At 43.8% G+C, this 21,903-nt stretch overlaps 1 protein-coding gene across 1 annotated transcript in view; it reads right to left on the minus strand.

Annotated features, from left to right (window-relative positions):
- Window positions 1-21,903, minus strand: part of brinp2 (bone morphogenetic protein/retinoic acid inducible neural-specific 2) — a gene marked incomplete at both ends in the record, with an annotated part of 218,901 nt that overhangs the window by 111,326 nt on the left and 85,672 nt on the right. Inside the window, 1 exon segment of the mRNA XM_080440455.1 lies at window positions 3,498-3,734. Coding sequence (XP_080296581.1) covers window positions 3,498-3,734 — 237 coding nt within the window.

The raw sequence follows: 21,903 nt of genomic DNA on the forward strand, positions 1-21,903 counted from the left end.
AGATAGTGAGTAACAGTGGCCATGTCCAGTCACCTCATCGGGGACAATGACAAAGAAGAATATTATCTTCAAACAGGAGCTGGAGAATGATCTGCTTAAATTGGATTCCCCCTTTGTCTTTAATAAAGGCCAGATTTGGGTCATCTGCGGAAGCTTGGGTCTGTTGAGAGCTCTGGTATATGATGGCGTTGAAACGCCAAAATTAAGTCCACGAACATAATCCATTCATATGGCTCTGACCAGTCACTGCTGAACTGCAGGAACTAGGTTAATAGAATCGTGATTGTATCCGTGGCGGAGCAAGTTAGAACTCAATTGAAAGTTGAAGATACATTTGGCGTGATCTTGTGAGGTCACAGATCTAGTGAGGTCACACACTCACTGTCTGTCTGCAGTGTTGCTACCAGCTGGATTGTGTGCAGTGGTGGAAAAAGTACTATTTTTTCTTTTACTTGAGTAGAAGTATCAATACTGCAATGTAGAAATACTCTGTTACAAGTAAACCGGAATCCGGAATTTAAAACATTACTTGAGTAAAAGTACAAAAGTATTGGTATCAAAATGTACTTAAAGTACCAAAAGTAGAAAGTACTCATTATGCAGAATGGCCCATTTCACAAGTTTTCAAATGTATTAAGGTTATATAAATCTTTATATAAAATAGTAGATCTACAAGCTCACAATGTGTCGCATTGCGACACATTGTGAGCTTGTAGATCGGCTATTTTCAAATGGCCGGGATGTATATAGGGCTGAAGTGGGTAATGTTTTGTAATAATAATCAAAATCTACCTAGTAACTAAAGTTTTCAACTAATTGTAGTGGAGTAAAAGTACAATATTTGCCTCTGAGATGTAGTGGAGTAGTAAGTAAAAGTACAGAAAACTGGAAATACTCCAGTAAACAAAAAAATGGTACTTAAGTACAGTAAATGTACTTAGGTACTTTCCTCCACTGATTGTGTGAGCATAAGACAATAAAGTAATTGAACTTGAACTATTTAGCACAAAACGCCCAGTAAATTAGTTAATGAATACACTGTATGGACAATTAGTTTAATTATCACCATTCTAATAGTATTTCTTAGATGTGAGTCTCAAATAAAGCACTGACACGTTCCACTGGCCCAAACTTTGTGGGACCCTGTCCAGCACGGAGGACCCATAATAAATCAAATCTTCCCTGCAGCATCCCTGACTGGAGCTGCATGGACGCATCGCGAGCCATTGATGAAAGTTGTCCATCTTCCGTTCAATACAGCGTTAGCATTACAGCCTGAGGCAGCTGAAGCAAAGGGACCTCAACAGCCATGAGCAGATAGTCATCAAGGAATGCAATGTCCCCATGTCATGATAATAACTACAATGCATGGGGCTCTCCCATAGACTGTAAAAATAATGGACATCATTACGCCCATAGACTCTACAGACTGTAAATGAAGCCTATTTTTCACCAATTTCAAATCCGCCATCTTTCTATATCGCGTCATATCATGAGCAACCGGAAATTAATGCTATTGGTTGTGTAGCTTATCAATGAAATCATCCCGCCTCTCCTAGAGCATACCCTAATTTATCATCAATTTTAAAATAAATGGGACCATAATTTACCAAAACGCATGTCATGGTGATTGAAAGAAGACTTTACACTAGCGACTGAAAGTATACATTTATATGACAATGTTTATTAACACATTGAATGCCAGTCGCGTAGATCTACGCGAACCTATTTAACACATACAGTGCCAAGATCGCGTCAACACGTTCTTTCAAATCCATCGCTTGAGTGCCAGGATTCCTAAGAACGAGTTGACACGTTCTTTTGAATTTTCATTGTTTAATCTGTGATCGCACGGCTGTGTTTATTTCTCATCAACACTTTCGTTTTCCACTTACGTCACACTCACCCGGAGCCGGATGTAAAAAAGAAAAATCATTTCCGGGTCACGCTGTTTTTCTCCGGTGATTTTCGGCCAGAATAAGGAAAAACACGTTTTTTCACACGGTATAAAAGACAAACGGACAGCTCAACTTCTATTTTCTTTGGTCCGGGTGACTAACAGTCATCGTCGTAGTGTATCACGTTGTTTTCAGGCTGATCAGCGGGCCGGGAATTGTCGAAAACGTCACATCCTTTGAATGACCGGATTATGACGTGGGCCTGTTTGGGAAGGGGTGAGCGAGGTGATCAATGTTTGGATGTGCTGCTCTCTACTGGTGGAACAATCGTAGGTGCTTGACAACACAATCAGAGAATGTATTTGAATGAAAAATTACAAAACAAAAAAATTTAAAAACACGCAAATTGCTGGCACAGGGGTGAGTACATTATGAATAAACTCTGGCAGTCAATGTGTTAAAGCCGCAGCGTGCCAGTCGCGTAGATCTACGCGAACCGCCGATTCCCATTGAAATTGCCCCAGGTGCACTTTCCAATTTTTTTTGATCCATTTCCGTTTCCGGTTTCCGGTCGGAAACGGAATTATTCGGGTTCCGTTTTTTTCGATCATATCCGCTTCCTGTCTGGGATCCTGTTTAAAACTCGATTTTCTCGGTTGTTGTTTTTCTCCTCGCTGATCACTGTTTAGCGTTGATCGGCTGTATCTTCAAGATGGCGGCTCGCATTTGGAAACTGTTTTCGCTGGCCGTTTCTCACAGATCCGCTGTGTGTTTAGAACCAAATGAACGCGCACTTTTAACTTATTTAGCGAGGTCTGTGGCGACATGAAAAAAACAAAAAAACAACAATAAAACGCTGGCACTGGTGAGTACATTATGAGATTAAACTCTGGCATGGAATGTGTTAAGGTAATAAAATCAAGTCTAAAGTTCGGCAAAAACCCACCCGCTTGAATGGAGAGTAATTCTTTCTGACACCAGCAGGGGTAAAACAGCTAAACTACAGGCCATTCATATGACCTGTCATGTCCTATATAGACTCAATTTACAACTCAGAAGCTGGCCCCTTGATATCTCCCCCAGGCTGGGTTGCCTACCCAGGGTTTTTGTAAGTCATCCAGGTTGCAGCCGTCAGGACCCGGGAATTCAGCTCATGTTGAGTTTGGCAACTGTGTCATTTCTGGCCAATCAGACACTTTCTGAAAGTCCAGACTAGTGGCGTGTGTGTGCAATAACAACAGACCCTATAACCTCACTACGTCAACTTTTGTTCTGCAGGACTCAGAACTTAAGCCTGGCTCCAGCCCCTGAAATCGCTAGCCTCGCATTCAGGGTCTGGTGGACGTTGCAGAAGGCGGGGTTTTCTCGTTTGTAAATCTAAACGACCCAGTCGGGATCGGGATAATCCAGTATGAACCAATCGCCAAAGATTACCCACTTTGGCCACGCCCCCATCTCAGAAAACGGCTGCGCTGAGAGGGCTTTCAGACTGAATGATGGAGAGAAACCAAATGAACATTCAGGCTGAGTGTCAGGCTACTCAGAACTTTGCTTTCTTTTCAAAGCAAACATTTTCATCCCAGCCAAGCCAAGCCTTACCTGACTCCATGAAGTCTCCGTTGGAGTTCCTCCAGGCCTCTTTGCTCTTCTTGAGGTTCTCCTCCATGACCTTGATGTCGGCGAAGGGACAGTTGCATTGTGGGAAGCGGGCGGAGCAGCGGCACCAGCAGTCGTTGTTGCGACAGAGCAGTTCTCCCTCCGAGTTACACGCCACGTAGCTGAGCGCCGCCTCCACGAAACGCCCGCGTAGGAACTCTGGGAGGACGTCTTGCAAACCTGTAAAAAACACATAACAAATAATCAGTGGTGGAAAAAGTACTCAAATTCTTTACTTAAGTAAAATTACCAATACTGCAATATAAAAATACTCTGTTACAAGTAAAAGTCCAGAACTAAAAATGTACTTGAGTAAAAGTACAAAAGTATTGGCATCAAAATGTACTTAAAGTACCAAAAGTAAAAGTACTAAATATTTGAAAATAGCAGATCTACAAGCTCTTGTGAGCTTGTAGATCGTCTATGTAGATAGCCTATGTATAAAATAGGGTTAAAGTGTTTAATGTATGTTTTATAATGTAATAATTTATATCTGCAAAGTAACTAGTAACTAAAGTTTTCAAATAATTGTAGTGGAGTAAAAGTACAATGTTTTCCTCTGAGATGTAGTGGAGTAAAAGTAAAAGTATTGGAAATTGGAAATACTCAAGTAAAGTACAAATACCTCAAAATTGTACTTAAGTACAGTACTTAAGTAAATGTACTTAGTTACTTTCCACCACTGCAAATAATGACTAATTTTTAACCGTTTTCCACATTCAGTTCAGTTGTGTTAGAATTGCGTCAGACTGGAAAATGAAGGACGTTGATTTCATCACATTTGAAACATGCGTATACAGTATAGATGTAAAGTGGAATGGTGGACGTGGCTTTTAAAATGTGTGGATGTTTAGTCAAAAACTATTTGAGTACATGCAATACTGGCTGAGAAAATGCACATTTTCTGTCCCATTCTAAACATGGAACTTGGCTGTCTGGTCTTGCTGTACAACACCCAGAAGACTGTTACCATTGTTCCTTGAGGGGAAAATGACGGTTGTTTTTTTATGTTGGCATGATTAGGTTAGCACGGGCAATCTGTGGTAGAGTGTTCATATACTTGGAACCATGGTGATCATTACTCGAACCGATAATGACATGGAGATAAGCTTGAAGTGTAATACAGTGAAGTGTTCCTTTAGAAAGTAGAAATCCGCTATAAATAGCTCAGAATGTCACACAATTTCTAATTTCTTTCATTCTTAAAATAGTAAACACCATAACAATAGGCTCTGCATGTGCAACTGCATTTTACAATCTAGCAGCACCACATTTTATCCCCATACAGTTTGCTTATTTAAGTCATTATTTACATAATGTTTATTAGAGAAATAATGCTGTAAACTACTGGACAAATCGGCAGTGGCTCAGGGGTAGAGTGGCTCAGGGGTAGAGTGAACTGGAAAACCGCAAGGTTCCCAGTTCGATCCCGGGCTGGGGCGCTCCCCTAGAGTTAGTGTCGAAGTGTCCTTGAGCAAGATGCTGAACCCCTAATTGCTCCCGATGAGCAGGTTGGTGCCTTGCATGGTTTCCTCCGCCATCGGTGTATGAATGTGTGTGTGAATGGGTTAATGGCACAATCAATGTAAAGCGTTTCGGATAGAAGCGCTATATAAATGCACCATTTACCATTTACCATTTACAAATCCCCCCAAAATGGGGCAGTTTGTATGCACAGTTATGGTTCTGTTCATGCTGAAGACTGAAGAAAAGAAAAGAAGGGAGAAAAAACAGGATAGAAAGGGCCATCAGTCCTGCTTTATCCAATACACACTTTATCATAACTGAGTGGGCTGTCTTCTTCTACTGTTTACCGTCTCTTTATTTAGTCGTCAGTTACAGACATAAAGAGGACACGAGGAAGAAAAGCCAGACCGGAACTATGAAGCCCCATTTACAGTGGTGTAAAGTAACTAAGTACATTTACTCAGGTACTGTACTTAAGTATAATTTTGAGGTATTTTTAATCTACTGGAGTAAATCCAGTTTTCAGTATATTTTTACTTCTACTCCACTACATTTCAGAGGCAAACGTTGTACTTTTACTCCACTACAATTATTTGAAAACTTTAGTTACTAGTTGTTTTGCAGATGTAAATTATTATATTATAAAACATACATTCACCACTTTAGCCTTATATTATACCTAGGCTATTTGAAAATAGCAGATCTACAAGCTCACAACGCGTCGCATCGCGATCCGTTGTGAGCTTGTAGATCGGCTATTATCACACATGTTGTACTTTTACTTTTGGCACTTTAAGCATATTTTTATGTCAATACTTTTGTACTTTAAAAGTTTTGAATACACGCCTTTTACTTGTAACAGAGTATTTCTACAGGGTGGTATTGCTACTTTTACTCAAGTGAAATATCTGAGTACATCTTCCACCACTGCCCATTTATGTTCCTTCGCAGAACAGTGTTGCGCGCCAGAGAATGTCTGACCCTACAAGCTCAAAGCGCGTCGCTTCAGCCACACGTTGTGAGCTTGTAGGTCTGCTTATTGTCTGCGTGCGACGAAGCATAAATCGAGGCCTGACCCACATATGGGGATTGCTATGGATTTGTCATGTTTCATTGGAGGCGTCAATCGTTGTCAAGGTTGCAAATAGCTTGATGGAAAGCCAGTAAATCACTGCTGTATCTCCCAAATGAGTCAATCTTCCACAGACCCATTAAAGCGGATAGATTTTTGGATATCCTTGCATTTTCAAACGGGGCAAAATCGTTTTTTTGAATGTGTTTTATGGCCGCCTTTAACCCTTTAAGACCGGGAATTTTGGGATTTCTTTAGCCATTCGAGAATAGCAGAGCTCATAGTGCGGCACCGAGTGCCGTGCTACGAGCTTGTAGATCTGCTATTTATTTGAAAAATCGTGAAAATGTGTGCAAATCTTTGAATACATAGGCTATATACATTTTAACTCAAATCGTTGCTTCTGGGGTCCCTGGAACAAAATATATAATTTTCGGGGGTCCTTGACATGAAAAATGTTTGAGAACCACTGATATTATAGCAACATACGTTTAAAAAATTTATAAATTAGAAGACATTTGTAGAATCCCCACAAGCAAAGATTTGAGTTAAAAAATTTCGCTTTGAAAAATGCATGTACTCAAAGATTTGCATATATTTTCAAAAAACTGCAGATCTACAAGCTCGTAGCACGGCAAACTCTGTGCCGTGCTACGAGCTTGTTTATCTGCTATTTTTGAATAGTCAAATAAATCTAAAAATGACACACAGATGCGGTCCCGGTCTTTATGGGTTAAACGCCAGAGTATGACCTTAGAGAATGTTGCTTATCAAAAGGAGAACCTTGTATGACATTATTTAAAAGCGATACAATGTTGTTCTGCCTTTCTGAAGAACACATCTGGCTGTCTATTGTTTGTGTCCCAATAAGCTTTGGCAACGGGCTTCCCGTCTCTCCATTCAGAATCACATTGAAGAACATTTCCCACTGTGCCCACACTGTGAATAATATGCATGTTTTCTTTTTTGGTATTTATCATTTCAATGGCTCGGAAAGATATGTAATTAGTCGGAAATGTCCCCCCTTCCATGCTTGCTTTGGCGAATGCTTCAGATCTGTGTGTGTGTGTGTGTGTGTGTGTGTGTGAGTGTGTGAGTGTGTGAGTGTGAGTGTGTGAGTGTGTGAGTGTGTGAGTGTGTGAGAGTGTGTGAGTGTGTGAGTGTGTGAGTGTGTGAGTGTGTGTGTGTGTGTGTGTGTGTGTCGGTGCCGCGCTATGAGTGTGTCGCACACTTGGTTCATTGTCTGTGTTTGCCTGCCAGTAGCAAATCTGGCAATGGTGGCTTCAATTTTGGAGACAGCTAAATAACACACCACACTTCTCTCGTCACCAATCACTAGCATTCTCTTCTTCCGTTCTCTCTCTTCTTCTCTCCACGGTGTCCTAACCCTCCCATCCCAAATACTTCAATGTTTTTTTTGTTTCAAGCAATTTTCTTGTTGGATTGTAAGGACTGTCTCCATCATGAAAAATAAATGTTGCCATATTTCCTCTTCATCACTGGCAGCTAATGACTTGAATGTATTTTATTACCCTGCCTGAAGCGTTGCGAGAGAGGGTATTGTAATAGTTCCTTTAAGTCTGTTTTTGTCTGTCTGTGAACAAGATAACTCAAGAACGGACGGCCGGATCGTCATGGGACTCGGTGGGAATGATCAGTAGTCTGCCACGAAGGGGTGACTAACTGAACAGGTCAAGGTCACGGTAGAAATGACATGATTTGGACAAATCAGAGTGACGTTTAGGGTTTAGAGTTGTTTGTGTGCGTGGGGTTTTGTTTTGTTTGCATACAGTACAGACACACACACACACACGCACACAGGCCTGCATTCATTGCGTGTGTGTGTGTGTGTGTGTGTGTGTGTGTGTGTGTGTGTGTGTGTGTGTGTGTGTGTGTGTGTGTGTGTGTGTGTGTGTGTGTGTGTGTGTGTGTGTGTGTGTGTGTGTTATAACTCGTATTACTGTAGGTCGATGTCGGTCTTCAACAATTAGGCTGACAATCCAAATGTCACACCTTTGGGGACAGAACATAAAACAACAACTAGAGACGGAAGGATGGGGGTGAACAGCTATGTAAGTGGGAGGGGGAGGTGGAGGCACGGAGTAGGAAAAGGAGTGAAAACGACATGCTTAATTAGCCATCGTTATTAGTGTGCAGCGGAGTGAACGCGCGCACACTTCTCGGTGAACCTGGCCCTCCTCTCTCCCGCCTTCCTCACTGCTCAAATCTTCATCTTCACCTTTGCCTCACATTTCTGACATGGCGCTGGGAAATTAGAATTCATGAGAAACATTCTTTCTCACTGCATGACCCACATCTGCTGCTTTAAAAGGTAATGATAAAGGCACCCCGCTCAGATATGTCTCGCAATGATTCCGCCGTATTACTGCAAAACCACGCCAAGGCACTGAGATGCAATTAAGCTGATGACTGGCGCTGAAGTGGGGAAGGGGGGTTGTTTAGGTTAAGAGCAAACCTTCAAGTGTCTCTTGCTTTGCCGGCTGCACAGAAGAAGCTCTGACGGAGGATATTAGCTGAAAAGGGAGTCGTATCCTTGATGATTTGTATTGAAGCCTCTGAAGAAAGTCCTTTCAACCGACCACGGGACTAAAACAGAACTCGTTATCCCATCGATCTCAGAATGACGCTCTCATCGTCAACAGCATTCAATCAACGTGCAATGTGTCAAGGGCTCGAGTAATTATCCAGTCTGAATTTTAACCAATAAAGACCGGGAACGCACCTGTGTAATTTTTTTGTAATTATAAAATAGCAGATATACAAGCTCATAGCTATTTGCAACCTTGACAACGATTGACGCCTTCAATGAAGCTTGTAGATCTGGTATTTTTGAAAAATAGTGAACATTTTTATTACATTTTTATTTTTCCAGTTTTCCGGACAAATACATATTATTTTGGCGGTCCTTGACATAAAGAATTACTACTGATATATATTAAAAATAAAAATGTAGTAGGATTTAGAAGACATTTGTAGACTCCCCAGAAGCAATGATTTGAGTTAAAAATGCTCGCTTTGAAAAATATATATATTCAAACTTCATGATTTTTCAAAAAAAATAGCAGATCTACAAGCTCATAGCGCGGCACTCGGTGCCGCACTATGAGCTTGTATATCTGCTATTTTTGAATAGCCATAAAGAAATCAAAAAATGACACACAGATGCGTTCCCGGTCTTAATGGGTTAATAAAAGTGTGGTTCAAATCGTTCCAATCACGCACATCTTTTTATTTAATTTGCATTGACATCCAAGTGTCTGGCTGTCGAGCAAAAACGAATATGGATTCAGAGTGGTTAATTATTTGGTTTACTGGTTTATTTAGAGTCCTGTTTATTTGCCGTTAGTTCCTGGATGGCACAAATAGACGCTAATGAGCGTGAGCGTAAATTAATTGAAGTCTGTGCCAATGAAACGAGTTTGAAACTGAGCTTGATTATCTCTAGGATGAAAGTTCATTTATTTTGCCGTGGCGTTTCTGCCACGTTGTGGTGCTTTAGAGTGACATGAGGCAAAGGAAAGATGGAATATATGCAACTGAAGCAATTAAGTGGATACTGACTGATGATGTGATTTAGTGCTTACTATAGACCTTCACCCATCGAGCCATCTGGAAGTTTTAATTTTACTTACAAAATATAAGACAACGAAACTGCTTAAACTGACACTGTTGGGACTCATTTCCTTTCATTTTAATTTCATCGTAAGCCTCTTGGGCCTTTTTTTTTGGGTCTCCACTAGGCGTGGATGTAAAGATGGCAATGCCAGTCACTTGGTCTTAAACCCTAGCCTGGGACCAGACGAATCTGCCAGTGCAAAAAAAAAAAATTGCCCTCTGCGATTTGTGTCTGGCACCGCTCCGTTGTGACTCCATTTCCTGCTCTTCCTGCTCAAATATGGAAGACTGTAATTGGTAGTTGGTTGTAGGTCTAACCAATTGCATGCAGAGCCATTCTTTTGATTTTGCCCCTTGGAAAAAAAACGTCCTCATAGAAGCACCAGACTCATATCCACACAGTGATATAGTCTGGCCACGCGAGGCTACTTAAACCCTACAAGGCACATCGGAGGGTGGTGATGAAAACAAACAAAGTAGAGATCCGCACTTTTCCAGCACTATGTATATAGTGGCCGAGGTCTAACATTCAGCACTCAGAGTATAGCCTAGAACACTATTGTGTTCTCTCAACTAGCTGTTGTAACTGTGATACGAATCAATATTGAGCAATGACATCATTTTATTACCTAAAAATGTTATCAGAATGTTTAGTTTCCATCCATAATTAGCGTTCATTAACCTTAAACTATAATTACGTGCCCAAAATAGGAATGCCAGCTTGAAAGTGGTAAATCAGCCTGATTCGCTACGTTCGTCTTTTTCTCACTTCGCTACTCAGTCTGGCCACTAGGCCCAACCCCCCCCCCCCCCCACAGACCAATCAGAAGCCGCAGGCTGTTTTCTCCCGTTTGGGCACGGAGATAGAAGACTTTCCCGACTGTGAAGCGAAGTGAGAAAAAAGAAAACGCTGAAGGTATAGCGAACAGGCTGGATACCAGGCTAGCTCAATATATCCTTGTACCAGAGACTCCTACTCCCACCATGAAGTATATTTCCTGCAACACCCCGGGGTGTTTGGCCTTTTCCACAGGGCTCATAGGGTCATTACCCATGAGGCATCTCTCCCAGCCAGACTTATATTTCCATCACCCCACTAGACTAGAAATCACAGTGCCACCTCTCTCTCTCTCTCTCTCTCTCTCTCTTCTCTCTCTCTCTCTCTCTCTCTCTCTCTCTCTCTCTCTCTCTCTCTCTCTCTCTCTCTCTCTCTCTCTCTCTCTCTCTCTCTCTCTCTCCAGCTGAGTCCACTCTTTCCATTTTGGGGCCATTTGAAGCTCTTAATCCTTCCCCGTGGTCATCACCTGCCTGTTATCAGTGTGCGGACATGTGCTTGCCTTTGTGTCTGATGTATGTTTGTGTGGTGTGTTGCATGCTTGTACGTGTATGTTTATGTGCGTGCGTGTACTATGTTATTTACAGTGGTGGAAGAAGTAAAAGTAGCAATACCACAATATAAAAATTCTCTGTTTCAAGTAAAAAGGCCTGTGTTCAAAATGTCACATGAGTAAAGGTACAAAAGTATTGGCATCAAAATATACTTAAAGTACCAAAAGTAAAAGTACTAATGGGCTAGGGCTAGGGCTATAATACAATATTTATATCTGCAAAGTAACTAGAAACTACATTTCTCAAATAATTGTAGTGTAGTAAAAGTACAATATTTGCCTCCGAGATGTAGTGGAGTAGAAGTGAAAGTACTGACATTTGGAAATATTTTAGTAAAGTAGAAGTACCTCAAAATTATGTACGTTTGTACAGTATGTTGAGTAAAATATACTTAGTTACTTTACACGACTGGTCATTTTCCAAGAGCTCTCTCTCTCTCTCTCTCTCTCTCTCTCTCTCTCTCTCTCTCTCTCTCTCCTCTCTTCTCTCTCTCTCTCTCTCTCTCTCTCTCTCTCTCTCTCTCTCTCTCTCTCTCTCTCTCTCTCTCTCTCTCTCTCTCTCTCTCTCTCTCTCTCTCTCTCTAATCCTCTCCTTTGTGAGAGTTCGGTCTCCACTATGGGGGAATGGACACTTGGCGGTGGAGAGAGAGAAGGCTTCTATTGGCCTTCGTCCATAACCCACAAATCCTCTATAAGCCTTGGCTGCAGCATCCCCACTCCCCCCCCCCCCCCTACACCAGTTGCAGTCATAACCCATTCAATCCGGAAACACATCTGTGTCATTTTAGATGTCTTTGGCTATTCAAAAATAGCAGATCTACAAGCTGATTTTTGAAAAAAAATTAACATTAATGCAAATCTTTGAATATATATATATTTTTAAGCGAAGATGTTTAACTGAAATCTTGCTTCTGGGGGATTCTAAAATGTCAGTTTCCTGAAAAAACGTATGTTGCATTAATATAAGTGGTGCTCAACCTTTTCATGTCAAGGACCCTAAATTGATATATATTTGATATATCTCAAAATAGTTTTTGTTCCAGGCGTCGCGTTGTGAGCTTGTAGATCTGCTATTTTGACCCCCCCAGCAAGATCTGAGTTACAGATGTTCCCTTAAAAGATATATAAATATTCAAATATTTGCACTTATAATGGTCAAGATCTTGTGTAATTGTCTAAGTATAAAATATAATAAAGTGGTTACACAGATGCGTTCCCAGTTGGAATGGGTAATTTATACATGGCCTGGTGGTCCATTGCAATGTCTCTTCCCTTTTGCCTGGTTCTGGCGTTTGGCTTCCTCTTTGTTATTTATGTGCTGTGCCGTTGCCTCGGGGCTTAACTGTGTCTGCGCCATGCAGGAGAATCCACATTTGTTCATTTACAATTTACAATGTAGGCATTTAGCGGAACGCGCTCAGTTCCACAGCGGACTTACAAGAGCCAGATCAGAGTAAATGGCTTGAACCCCGGTTCAACATGGAAACGCTCACATAAATAGAATGCATTTGTATTCATATAGAGAGGAGACAATTAGAAACACTCGCTTAAAAAGCTCACGACTAGACACATCGCCATAGTTTTGAGCGTGTAGATCGGCTATTTCACAAATCGCATGACAATATATATATATAGGGCTTAGTGGTTAAAGGGAATACACTCATTTTCAACATTAAACCATGTCATAATATACCTTTAGAGCTGTTGTGTGGAAATAAGAAGAAAAAATATCCCCGCCTTCTATGTTGCCTAGAACTGGATAATTGATTGTTGGGGTCATGTGATCAGTGACATATACAGAAGGTGTACTCTTGGCTCCGCCCTCTAGGCTGCTGCATTCACTAGAATGGGTATTCTCACATCAGCTGAATCAGTGCGACTTGTTGTGGTTTATGATGGCATTATGCAAGGGATAATGTATGGGGAGGTAGTCATTATTGAAATGTAAAGCCCGACAGGATGATTATGCACCGACGTGATAGCGGAGGTGGATAATCACCCTGAAGGCTTTAAATTTCGCTTATTACACGGCTACTTAATACAAAATAAAATACATTGACCCAAAAGTAACAACAAAACGAACAAGTATTTCCTTGCTTACGGCAAAGAAAGTATTCCATAAGTATTGGGCTGGGCGGAGAAGTTCGCCTCTGAAAAAAAATGACAGTATAGTCCATAAGGTAACGGAAGACTCGCCCCAAAACACACTCGCCCCCATTCTTTACCACCGGATTTGAGTATAATACCGCCGGATTTGCCCCGGGGCGACTGTGTTTTGGGGCGAGTTTGTTGTTATTCTTGCATCGGTGTGCCACGATAAACAAGGAAGTGCAGTGGATCAAATATAATCACTTTTCGGTCACTGCATCGTCTATTTCTCACTTCAAATGTTTTCAAAAACATTCTTGAGAGCATCGTTTAGTGTAAATGACATTGTTGTTTGTTTACATGGCTGCATGTTGATACAGCATAAAGCAAGCAGCGCACGTTGACATGAGCAGGTGCTCTGAGTCTCTGATTACACAGCGGTCCGTTATAGAGCTCATCGGTCATTATCAAGAAATAATGACCGATGATTGACCAATCAGAATCAAGCATTCAACCAAGCCGTGTGATAAGGTTATATATCACATTTCACAGACATTCACATACTTGTAGATAATAGAGATCAATTGGCTGAAAATGCTCTCACAAGTCTTACTTTATATGCAAGTGATCACAAGACCCCAACAATAATTCTCCAGTTCTAGGCGACATAGAAGAGGGAGGACTTTTATTCTTCTTATTTCCTCACAACAGCTCTAAGATATATTATGACATGGTTCAATGTTGAAAATGAGTGGTATCTCCCTTTAAAGTAACACTAGGTAACGTTTTCAACAAAACTAAAGTTAAATTGTATATCTTTTGTGAGTGGCAAAAGTTTCACAACACCCACTCCATGAATTTCACCCCGGAAGCCTTTTATTTATACATTTTCTATTGAACGGTGTCAGGGGGGACTTTCCGGGAAATGACGTCATCTGGCCGGAAAACGAGGCGGAAATGCACTGGTTTCCTGTTTGGCCAGAACTACCGCAACGGTTCCTGTTTGGCCAGGAACTACCCGCTAATAACAAAAGGACCTCACGCTGATTTTAAGAGAATGTAGGATTGGAAGATCGAAAAAGAACAGAAAAAGAAAGCACAGCTCATGATAACTAATGCTCCACTGGCTAAGAGAAACGATCCGCAGATAGTATAAAACAATTAAAAGAACGCTTTTTGAAACGCTTCCGGCTTCCGGTGAAAACAAATGGAATTCTGGGTAATCGAGGACTACGGAAATTGTATGCAGTGACGGTAGTGACCAGCAGAGGTTGCTAAAAATCGTTATTTGTGAATCTGCATTGTACAACTTTAACCCATTGAGGCCTGAGCTTCCGATTATGAAAAATGTCTTCTAAATCCTAACGGTCTTCTGAGAAACATATGTTTCTATAATCAGTGGTGCTCAAACTTTTTCATGTCAAGGACCCCCAAAATGATATATATTTTGCCGCGGACCCGCATCTCAAAATATTTTGTTCCAGGGACCCCCAGAAGCAAAGATTTTAGTTAATGTTTGCTTTAAAATAATATATATATATTCAAAGATTTGCACACATTTTCACGATTTTTCAAAACTAGCAGATCTACAAGCTCGCTACGAGCTTGCGGCACTCGTGTGACACAGATGCGTTCCAGGTATCAATGGGTTAATGCAATGTTACACAGTATCTTCATAGAACAGTTGGCACGTCCCAGGGTTTGTGCTGCAGCTCTCTTTCTGTGGTAATTGCAAACACTCAACGTACACGTGGGACGGCGCGGCTAATGACCAAAGACAAGGGGACTGAGTTGTGGAATCAAAAGGCCTCATTGAACACATCTGGTACAAACACAACCGTTTCCATAACTCACTGCAACACCGAGCAGAGTGACTCACCGCTGAACAAGAAGGTGGTTTTGTTGTTATTCATGTTGAATAAATGCGGAGGTAATGAGGACATTAGACACTATAAAGCAACGGTCTGCACTATTGCGTACACAAACACATCCTGTCACAGTATAAAGGTGTTACTTCTATGCTACTGTATGGTGCTGTGGTTACAGCGCAATTCACACACCGACATACCAGAGATCAGACAGACTGCATGCACAGCATAGAAACACAGAGTGTTTTTTTTTGCCTGGAGAATATACAGTACAGCATAGTAGTGAGCGCCTTAGACTGGCTCTCATAGGGTTACAACAAAGTGCAATATATTCCCAGGTGTGCGTGTGCGTGTGCACGTGTGTGTGCCCAGGTGTGTGTGTGCGTGTGCACGTGTGTGTGTGTGTGTGTGTGTGTGTGCGTGCGTGTGTGCTTGTACAGCTATCTTTTTTGAGAGGCTGGTGCCCTCACAAGGATAGGAAGATGAAGAATGTTTTTGGAAAGGGAGGACATATTGCTGGTCCTCACTTTTAGAACTGAGAAAGCATGTGTCATTTTAGATTTGTAGTGTTGGCTATTCAAAAAATAGCAGTCATACAAACACTACATCTGCTATTTTTGAACATGTTTGAAAAATGTTGAGTAATTTTGAATTACGAAACCGTTGGAGAACTACCGATTTAGAAGGCATGTGTAGAATGAGTCTCAGGTCTTAATGGGCTAAAGGCTGCAGTGTGCTCCTTGTGGAAACAAAGTTCAGCAAGGTAATACCAAAAATAAAATGGTTTCAGGAAATTTGAGAAGTGGACCTATGTACGTGCAGAGTGTTGTTTATGATGCTCATGTGCTGAGTTGGCAGAACCTCAAGAAGCTCAAGAAGCTCTCCTACAGACTATAGGCACAGACCACAGACACTTAATGTTCACTAACATGGATTTAGTGAGGAGAAGAGTTATAACCAAGCACAAGTGTATTAGGGAAACTTTTGCAGAGTTGTACTTTCACTTTCGCTGAAAGTATCTTGCATTACTCAAGCCAGTTATATAGCGTGCCACAGTATAAAACTAATCTATTACCTCATTTGACTTTATCAATTGCACCGCACTTAAGTATTTAGTAAACTTGGTTTCTCTTCTCTTGTCACGTGTCCGGTAGACCGGAAGAGGTATAAAGCCTCTCGCGTGACGTGGCTCATCCTCTTTCGCTTCTCTGCATGGCAGATGCTAACAGCTTAAAGACCAGAACAGTAAACAACGTAATTAATCTCAATCCACGGACAGAAACCAGCTTTAGCCCACTGCGGTGTTACCTGTACCTACCTACGGGTTTTCCTCCGTTAAAAAAAATATATATATATTGTTCCGCTCCCGCGGATATCTTCTACTTTCCATATTTTCTTCAAAACAAGTTTTCCTCCATTGTGCTAGGCACGTTTCTACGAGTTAGCCGCTCTTAGCCTAGCAGCTAAAAGCTAACAACTAGCTCGACATGGAGGTTCCACGTTCCTGCGGCCTGCTGGTCTGCCGTCTGCTGATCGCCGGGGACGACCCTCATGGGTTTTGCATCTCTTACCTCGGCCTCCAGCTTGCCTTTGCGGCGAGGCATTCCCCGGATGCACCGGGACGCTGCGAGGACTGCGCTCTCCACGCTGCACCTCGATAGCCGCCTAGCCAGGGCCCAGGCCCTTGTTGGGGGAAGCAGCAACGTCTCGTCCCCGATCGGCGCGGCTCCAGCAACACCCCGCATCACCGGCCTAGGGAACGCCCACCACTTGCGTCCCCAGATCACCATTGGGCCCTCCAGCAGCCCCCGCCGCCCTCGAGCGGCGCTAGCCACCGTTCGCAGCACCTCCAGGCTGCTACACCAGCCGTGCTACACCAGCCGTGCTACGCAGCACTACAGCAGCCGCTAGTGCTGTGCCTGGGGGAACACCCAGGTGCAGCCAACTAGCGGCCCTTCCTCCCCCTCCTCCCAGCCGTCTACACCGCTGCCACAGCAGGCGTACCGGGACAGCGGTGCGTCACCAGAGGACAGCGAGGACTCCGACTACGGCAGTACCCACAGCATGGACGAGGGGGACGAGGAGGGTGAGCTACCCTCCTTCCAGGAGGCTTCCGGGGAGGCCGCCATGTCCATTCCTCTTCGGGACGGCGCCCTGGATGCCTCGGGCGGTCAACCGGTACCCAGCTGGCCGGCCAGGCAGGAGCTGGAATCCGACCCCGCCAGACGTGAGGAGCCAGTCTCAGCAATCATCGAGAGAGGCCTAGCTAGATGTGGCCTCGAACGTCCGCTGGAGGAGCGAGCCTCTTCCAACGCTCCTGACGACGAGTACCAGGGCCTGGCTCCCCAGGACCAACGTGCGCTCAGGTCCAGGAAGGTCCCGGCCGCCAAGGGCTTCGCGAGGGCCCTGATGTCCACCTGGGAGAACCACTCCGAGCCTGCGAGGCTGGGGTTTTCTCTCGACGTGGTGGACGCTCCAAAGATGGGTCTCATCGCCTACCCCCCCATGGACTCTGTGTTGGCCCAGGGCATCGTGGACCAGCGGCATGCAGTGGCCCTGACCCCCGAGCCTCATTTCACCTCATTTTCATTTCGCCCTCAAACACTTCCAGGCTCGCATCCGCGGTTGTCATGTCGCGATCAGGACAGACAACACCACGACCATGTGCTATATCAACAGACAGGGGGACTTGCACTCCCAGGTGTTGGACAGCCTGGCGTGCAAAATGACGCTTTGGTGCGACTCGCGTCAATACGAGCTTCGCATGTACCGGGTCTCCTGAACAGCGGAGACTTGCTGACTTGCTGTCCAGGGGCGGACTTCGTTACGAGAATTGGTCCCTCGACCCGTGGGTGGCGGGCCTGATCTGTGTCGTGGTGTCTGGGACAGTCACCGCCAGTGGTGGCCTTCCAGGCCCCGGTACGCAGCATCCTCATTTTCTTGCAAGACAGGTTGAGTCAAGGTCTGGCTTTCTCGACGGTTAAGGTGTACCAGGCGGCCATTTCCGCTTGTCACGTGGGTTTCGATGGCATGACGGTTGGCCGACACCGACATCCGCTGGTGCGTCGTTTTATGAACGGTGCCAGGCGGGCCAGGTCGGTCTCTAGGCCTCTGTTCCCGGCCTGGGACCTGGCGGTGGTGCTGGGGGCGCTTTGCCTCCCACCGTTCGAGCCTTTTGAGTCTGTGGATCTGAAGATCACTAGTCTCAAAACGGTTCTTTTGGTTGCTTTAACTACAGCTAAACGGGTCAGCGACATACATGCGCTCTCAGTGAGTTCGGAGTGCATGAGGTTCTTGGGAGACGACAGCAGGGTTTTGCTTAAACCCAACATGGCGTTTGTTCCCTAGAACGGAGTGGTGACCGAGACACCGGTTGAGCTGGTAGCTTTTCATCCGCCTCCTTTCGCTTCAGCGGAGGATAGGCGGCTGCACTGTCTCTGCCCAGTGAGGGCTTTGAAGCTCTACTGCCAGAAGACGGCGGTCGGCCGGTCGTCGTCGCAACTTTTTGTCTCCTTCGGCCCAAGTGGTCGGAGGAAGGCAGTGACTAAGGCGACGCTTTCTAGATGGATTTTGGATGCCATTAGGCTGGCTTACGTCAGTAGTGGCGCTCCAGTTCCAGAAGGACTGAAGGCTCACTCTACTAGAGGCGTGGCTACTTCCTGGGCCCTCTCCAGGGGAATGTCGGTCCAGGAGGTGTGCGCGGCCGCAAACTGGTCGTCTCCATCGACTTTTGCGGCCTTCTACAGCCTGGATGTGGCAGCGGCGTCAGTGGCGCACGCTGTACTGGGCGTAGCGGCTGTCTCTAGTTAGAGTAGGGGAGGTTAGGCAGGTTTTTGTGTTAGCCCGCCTTTTTTCCCTTCCCTACCTTCCTTCTCTTGAGTCCCCTCGGAACCACCGTTGGTAGGTTTCCAGGGGAGGAGGCCCTGTTTCCTTGTTTTCACTTATGGGACAGACTTGTGTCTGTTCATTAGATGAATAGGCAGACTTGGTCTGTCAGGGTCTTCTTTCTTTCAATATCCTGCACCCCGGCCCGGAGGGTTGGGGCGCCCGTGAGGCCAAAGGTCACGCCCGTGGGGGCGGGGCCTTGCGGCTAGGGGGCGTGCGGGGCTGGGAGGGTTTCTGTATGGCTGTAAGCCCCAGGGGGGTTTATGTATCCCATAGTGAGTATGTTACGGAGAATTTGAAGAGAAACTCGAGGTTACGAATATAACCCCGGTTTCTTTAGAATTCGGAGTAACATACTCACATACACACACCCCTGTTTGTGTGCATCTGCATGCAGAAAGCGGTTGTTAAAGAGGATGAGCCACGTCACGCGAGAGGCTTTATACCTCTTCCGGTCTACCGGACACGTGACATACCCTTCTCAGCCAATAAATGGCCCGGGAGTTTATGGTATGTAGCTCTATTGCATCGCCAGGAGGCGCTGATATCCCATAGTGAGTATGTTACTCCGAATTCTAAAGAAACCGGGGTTACATTCGTAACCTCGAGTTTTGTTACTTCTTTACGATCATCATCAGAGAGAGAGAGAGAGCGAGAGAGAGAGAGAGAGAGAGAGAGAGAGAGAGAGAGAGAGAGAGAAACACATCTAGCTCAGGTTTCTTTTCCCAGATTGCGTTTTTTTTTGTTGAAAACAAGCCATATTCAACTGCCGATAACAACGGACGATCGCGGTTACAATGTCTTTGTTCCGGTGGAAAGAAGAGAGACCCGTCTTTCCACAGAGTTTGTTTACATCCAGTTTGAAAAAAAAGACAGGTTGATCGTCAAAAAGACTCAAAATAAAACGCTAGAATGGCGGATGAATTCATGAATTAACACCTGGCAATGAATATGTTAAATTAATTTAAAAAATCATGAATCTCTAATCCATACAGCACAATTCCTCAGTAGGAATTAACATTAGCTGCCTGCATGTTCCCTAATGATGTCATTGCATTGCATTGGAAACTAACTACTGCATTGCCTTCTTCATGATTCACATTGTTTTATTTATTCCCGCAATCTGCCAACAACGCACCATGAACACATTTGAAGAAAGGTTGGCCTGAGGATGTTAGGAGGTACAAACCTTTAATCTCTCTCTAAGCGACTAGAAACACAACCAGATGGCAATTTGTTCATGGACAGAGATTGAGCAGAGCAACCCACTTTGTGCTCACTGTGTCTGTCTGTCGCCAGGAATGGTGAAATCTCTGTGACAAATTATGTCAAAGCAAACATCGGAGGAGGAGGAGGGTGATGACAACAAACCAAAGTAGAGATCCAGGTGTCAAAATCACTGTTCCAGCACTGTAAACACTGTAAACAGTGGCCAAGGTCTATAACGTTCAGCACTCGGAGTCAGGCCCCTTGAGTATAAAACCATTCCGTTCTCTCAACTCGTCATTGCAAATGGGAATTTAATCAATACTGAGCAATGGCATATTTCTCACTTTTGATTTTACAGGATAATTACAGGTTGTTTCCATACAGCATTAGCGTTGCCAACAGCTATACAGTTAGAATTATTTAGCACTCTCCTATGCTGAGTTTTTTTTGTTTTGTTTTTTAGTAGACCCTTATTAATCCTGTGGGGGAAATTCAGCCATCACCCAGCTGATAGCTGCTCAGCTGGTTATGATGAGTGCTCAGCTCGCATAGTGAGCACCAGTTGAACTACTTGAAAGCTACATTATTCTAAAAGTAGTGAGAAGTAGACAACATTTCTAGCATAACAAATTAGCAGGGGCCACAAGAAAGCTCCAATTGGGCCATATTTGGTCCGTGGGCTGACAGTTGAATATCACTGCAGTACACCATGCGGTGGAAGAGATTTGGGGCGCTAGAACTGCATGGTCCAATGTTTGATCAACAACAAACTGCTACAAAGTACAAAGTATCTACCCCCGTGTAGACATTCAGGTTCAATCAGAGCTAAGGACAAGTTGGATAATGATAGGAGGTGACTACTATTAAACAAGTCACAGTATATACTCTTAACTTAAGAGTATACTGTGACTTTTTTAAGAGTCTTAATCTCTCCCTCCCCCTCTCTCTCTCTCTCTCTCTCTCTCTCTCTCTCTCTCTCTCTCTCTCTCTCTCTCTCTGATGATAAGGCCTATGGAGAGGCTCACATTCACAGAAGATGTACTTGTCTAAAAGTAAGTTCTCTTTTCCCCTGTGAGATGCTGCTGTATAGTTAGGGGTCAGCATAGGGTCACCACACATGTTCTGTCCAGAGAACATATAGAAGCAGAGGAACCGCTGAGGCGGAGGAGGAGACACGCTGACAACTGGAGTGTAGCAGCCTGGGTCACAGAGAGGACCTCCAGCATACTGGAGAGGAGATGATTCTTCTTCTCTAGCCATGCATCGTACTGGATGTTAGGATGTGTGCCTGAACCCCTTAAGACCAGGAACGCATCTGTGTCATTTTAAGATTTATTTGGCTATTCAAAAATAGCAGATCTACAAGCTCATAGCGCGGCACCGAGTGCCACGCTATGAGCTTGTATATCTGCTATTTTTGAAAAATCGTGAATATCTGTGCAAATGTTCTTATTTCAAGCGAACATCTTTGACTCAAATCTTTGCTTCTGGGGGATTCTACAAATGTCTTCTAAATCCTATTTTTTTTTTGAAGAAACGTATGTTGATGTATCAGTGGTTATCAAACTCTTTTCATGTCAAGGACCCCCAAAATGATATGTATTTCTCAAAATACTTTGTTCCAAGGACCCCCAGAAGCAAAGATTTGTTTAAAAAAATGTTTGCTTTAAAATATATATATTCAAGTACATTTTCAAGATTTTTCAAAAATAGCAGATCTATAAGCTCATGAGCTT

Source organism: Gymnoscopelus braueri, assembly GCF_963280865.1.
Source record: "Gymnoscopelus braueri genome assembly, chromosome: 10".
Classification (NCBI taxonomy): domain Eukaryota; kingdom Metazoa; phylum Chordata; class Actinopteri; order Myctophiformes; family Myctophidae; genus Gymnoscopelus; species Gymnoscopelus braueri.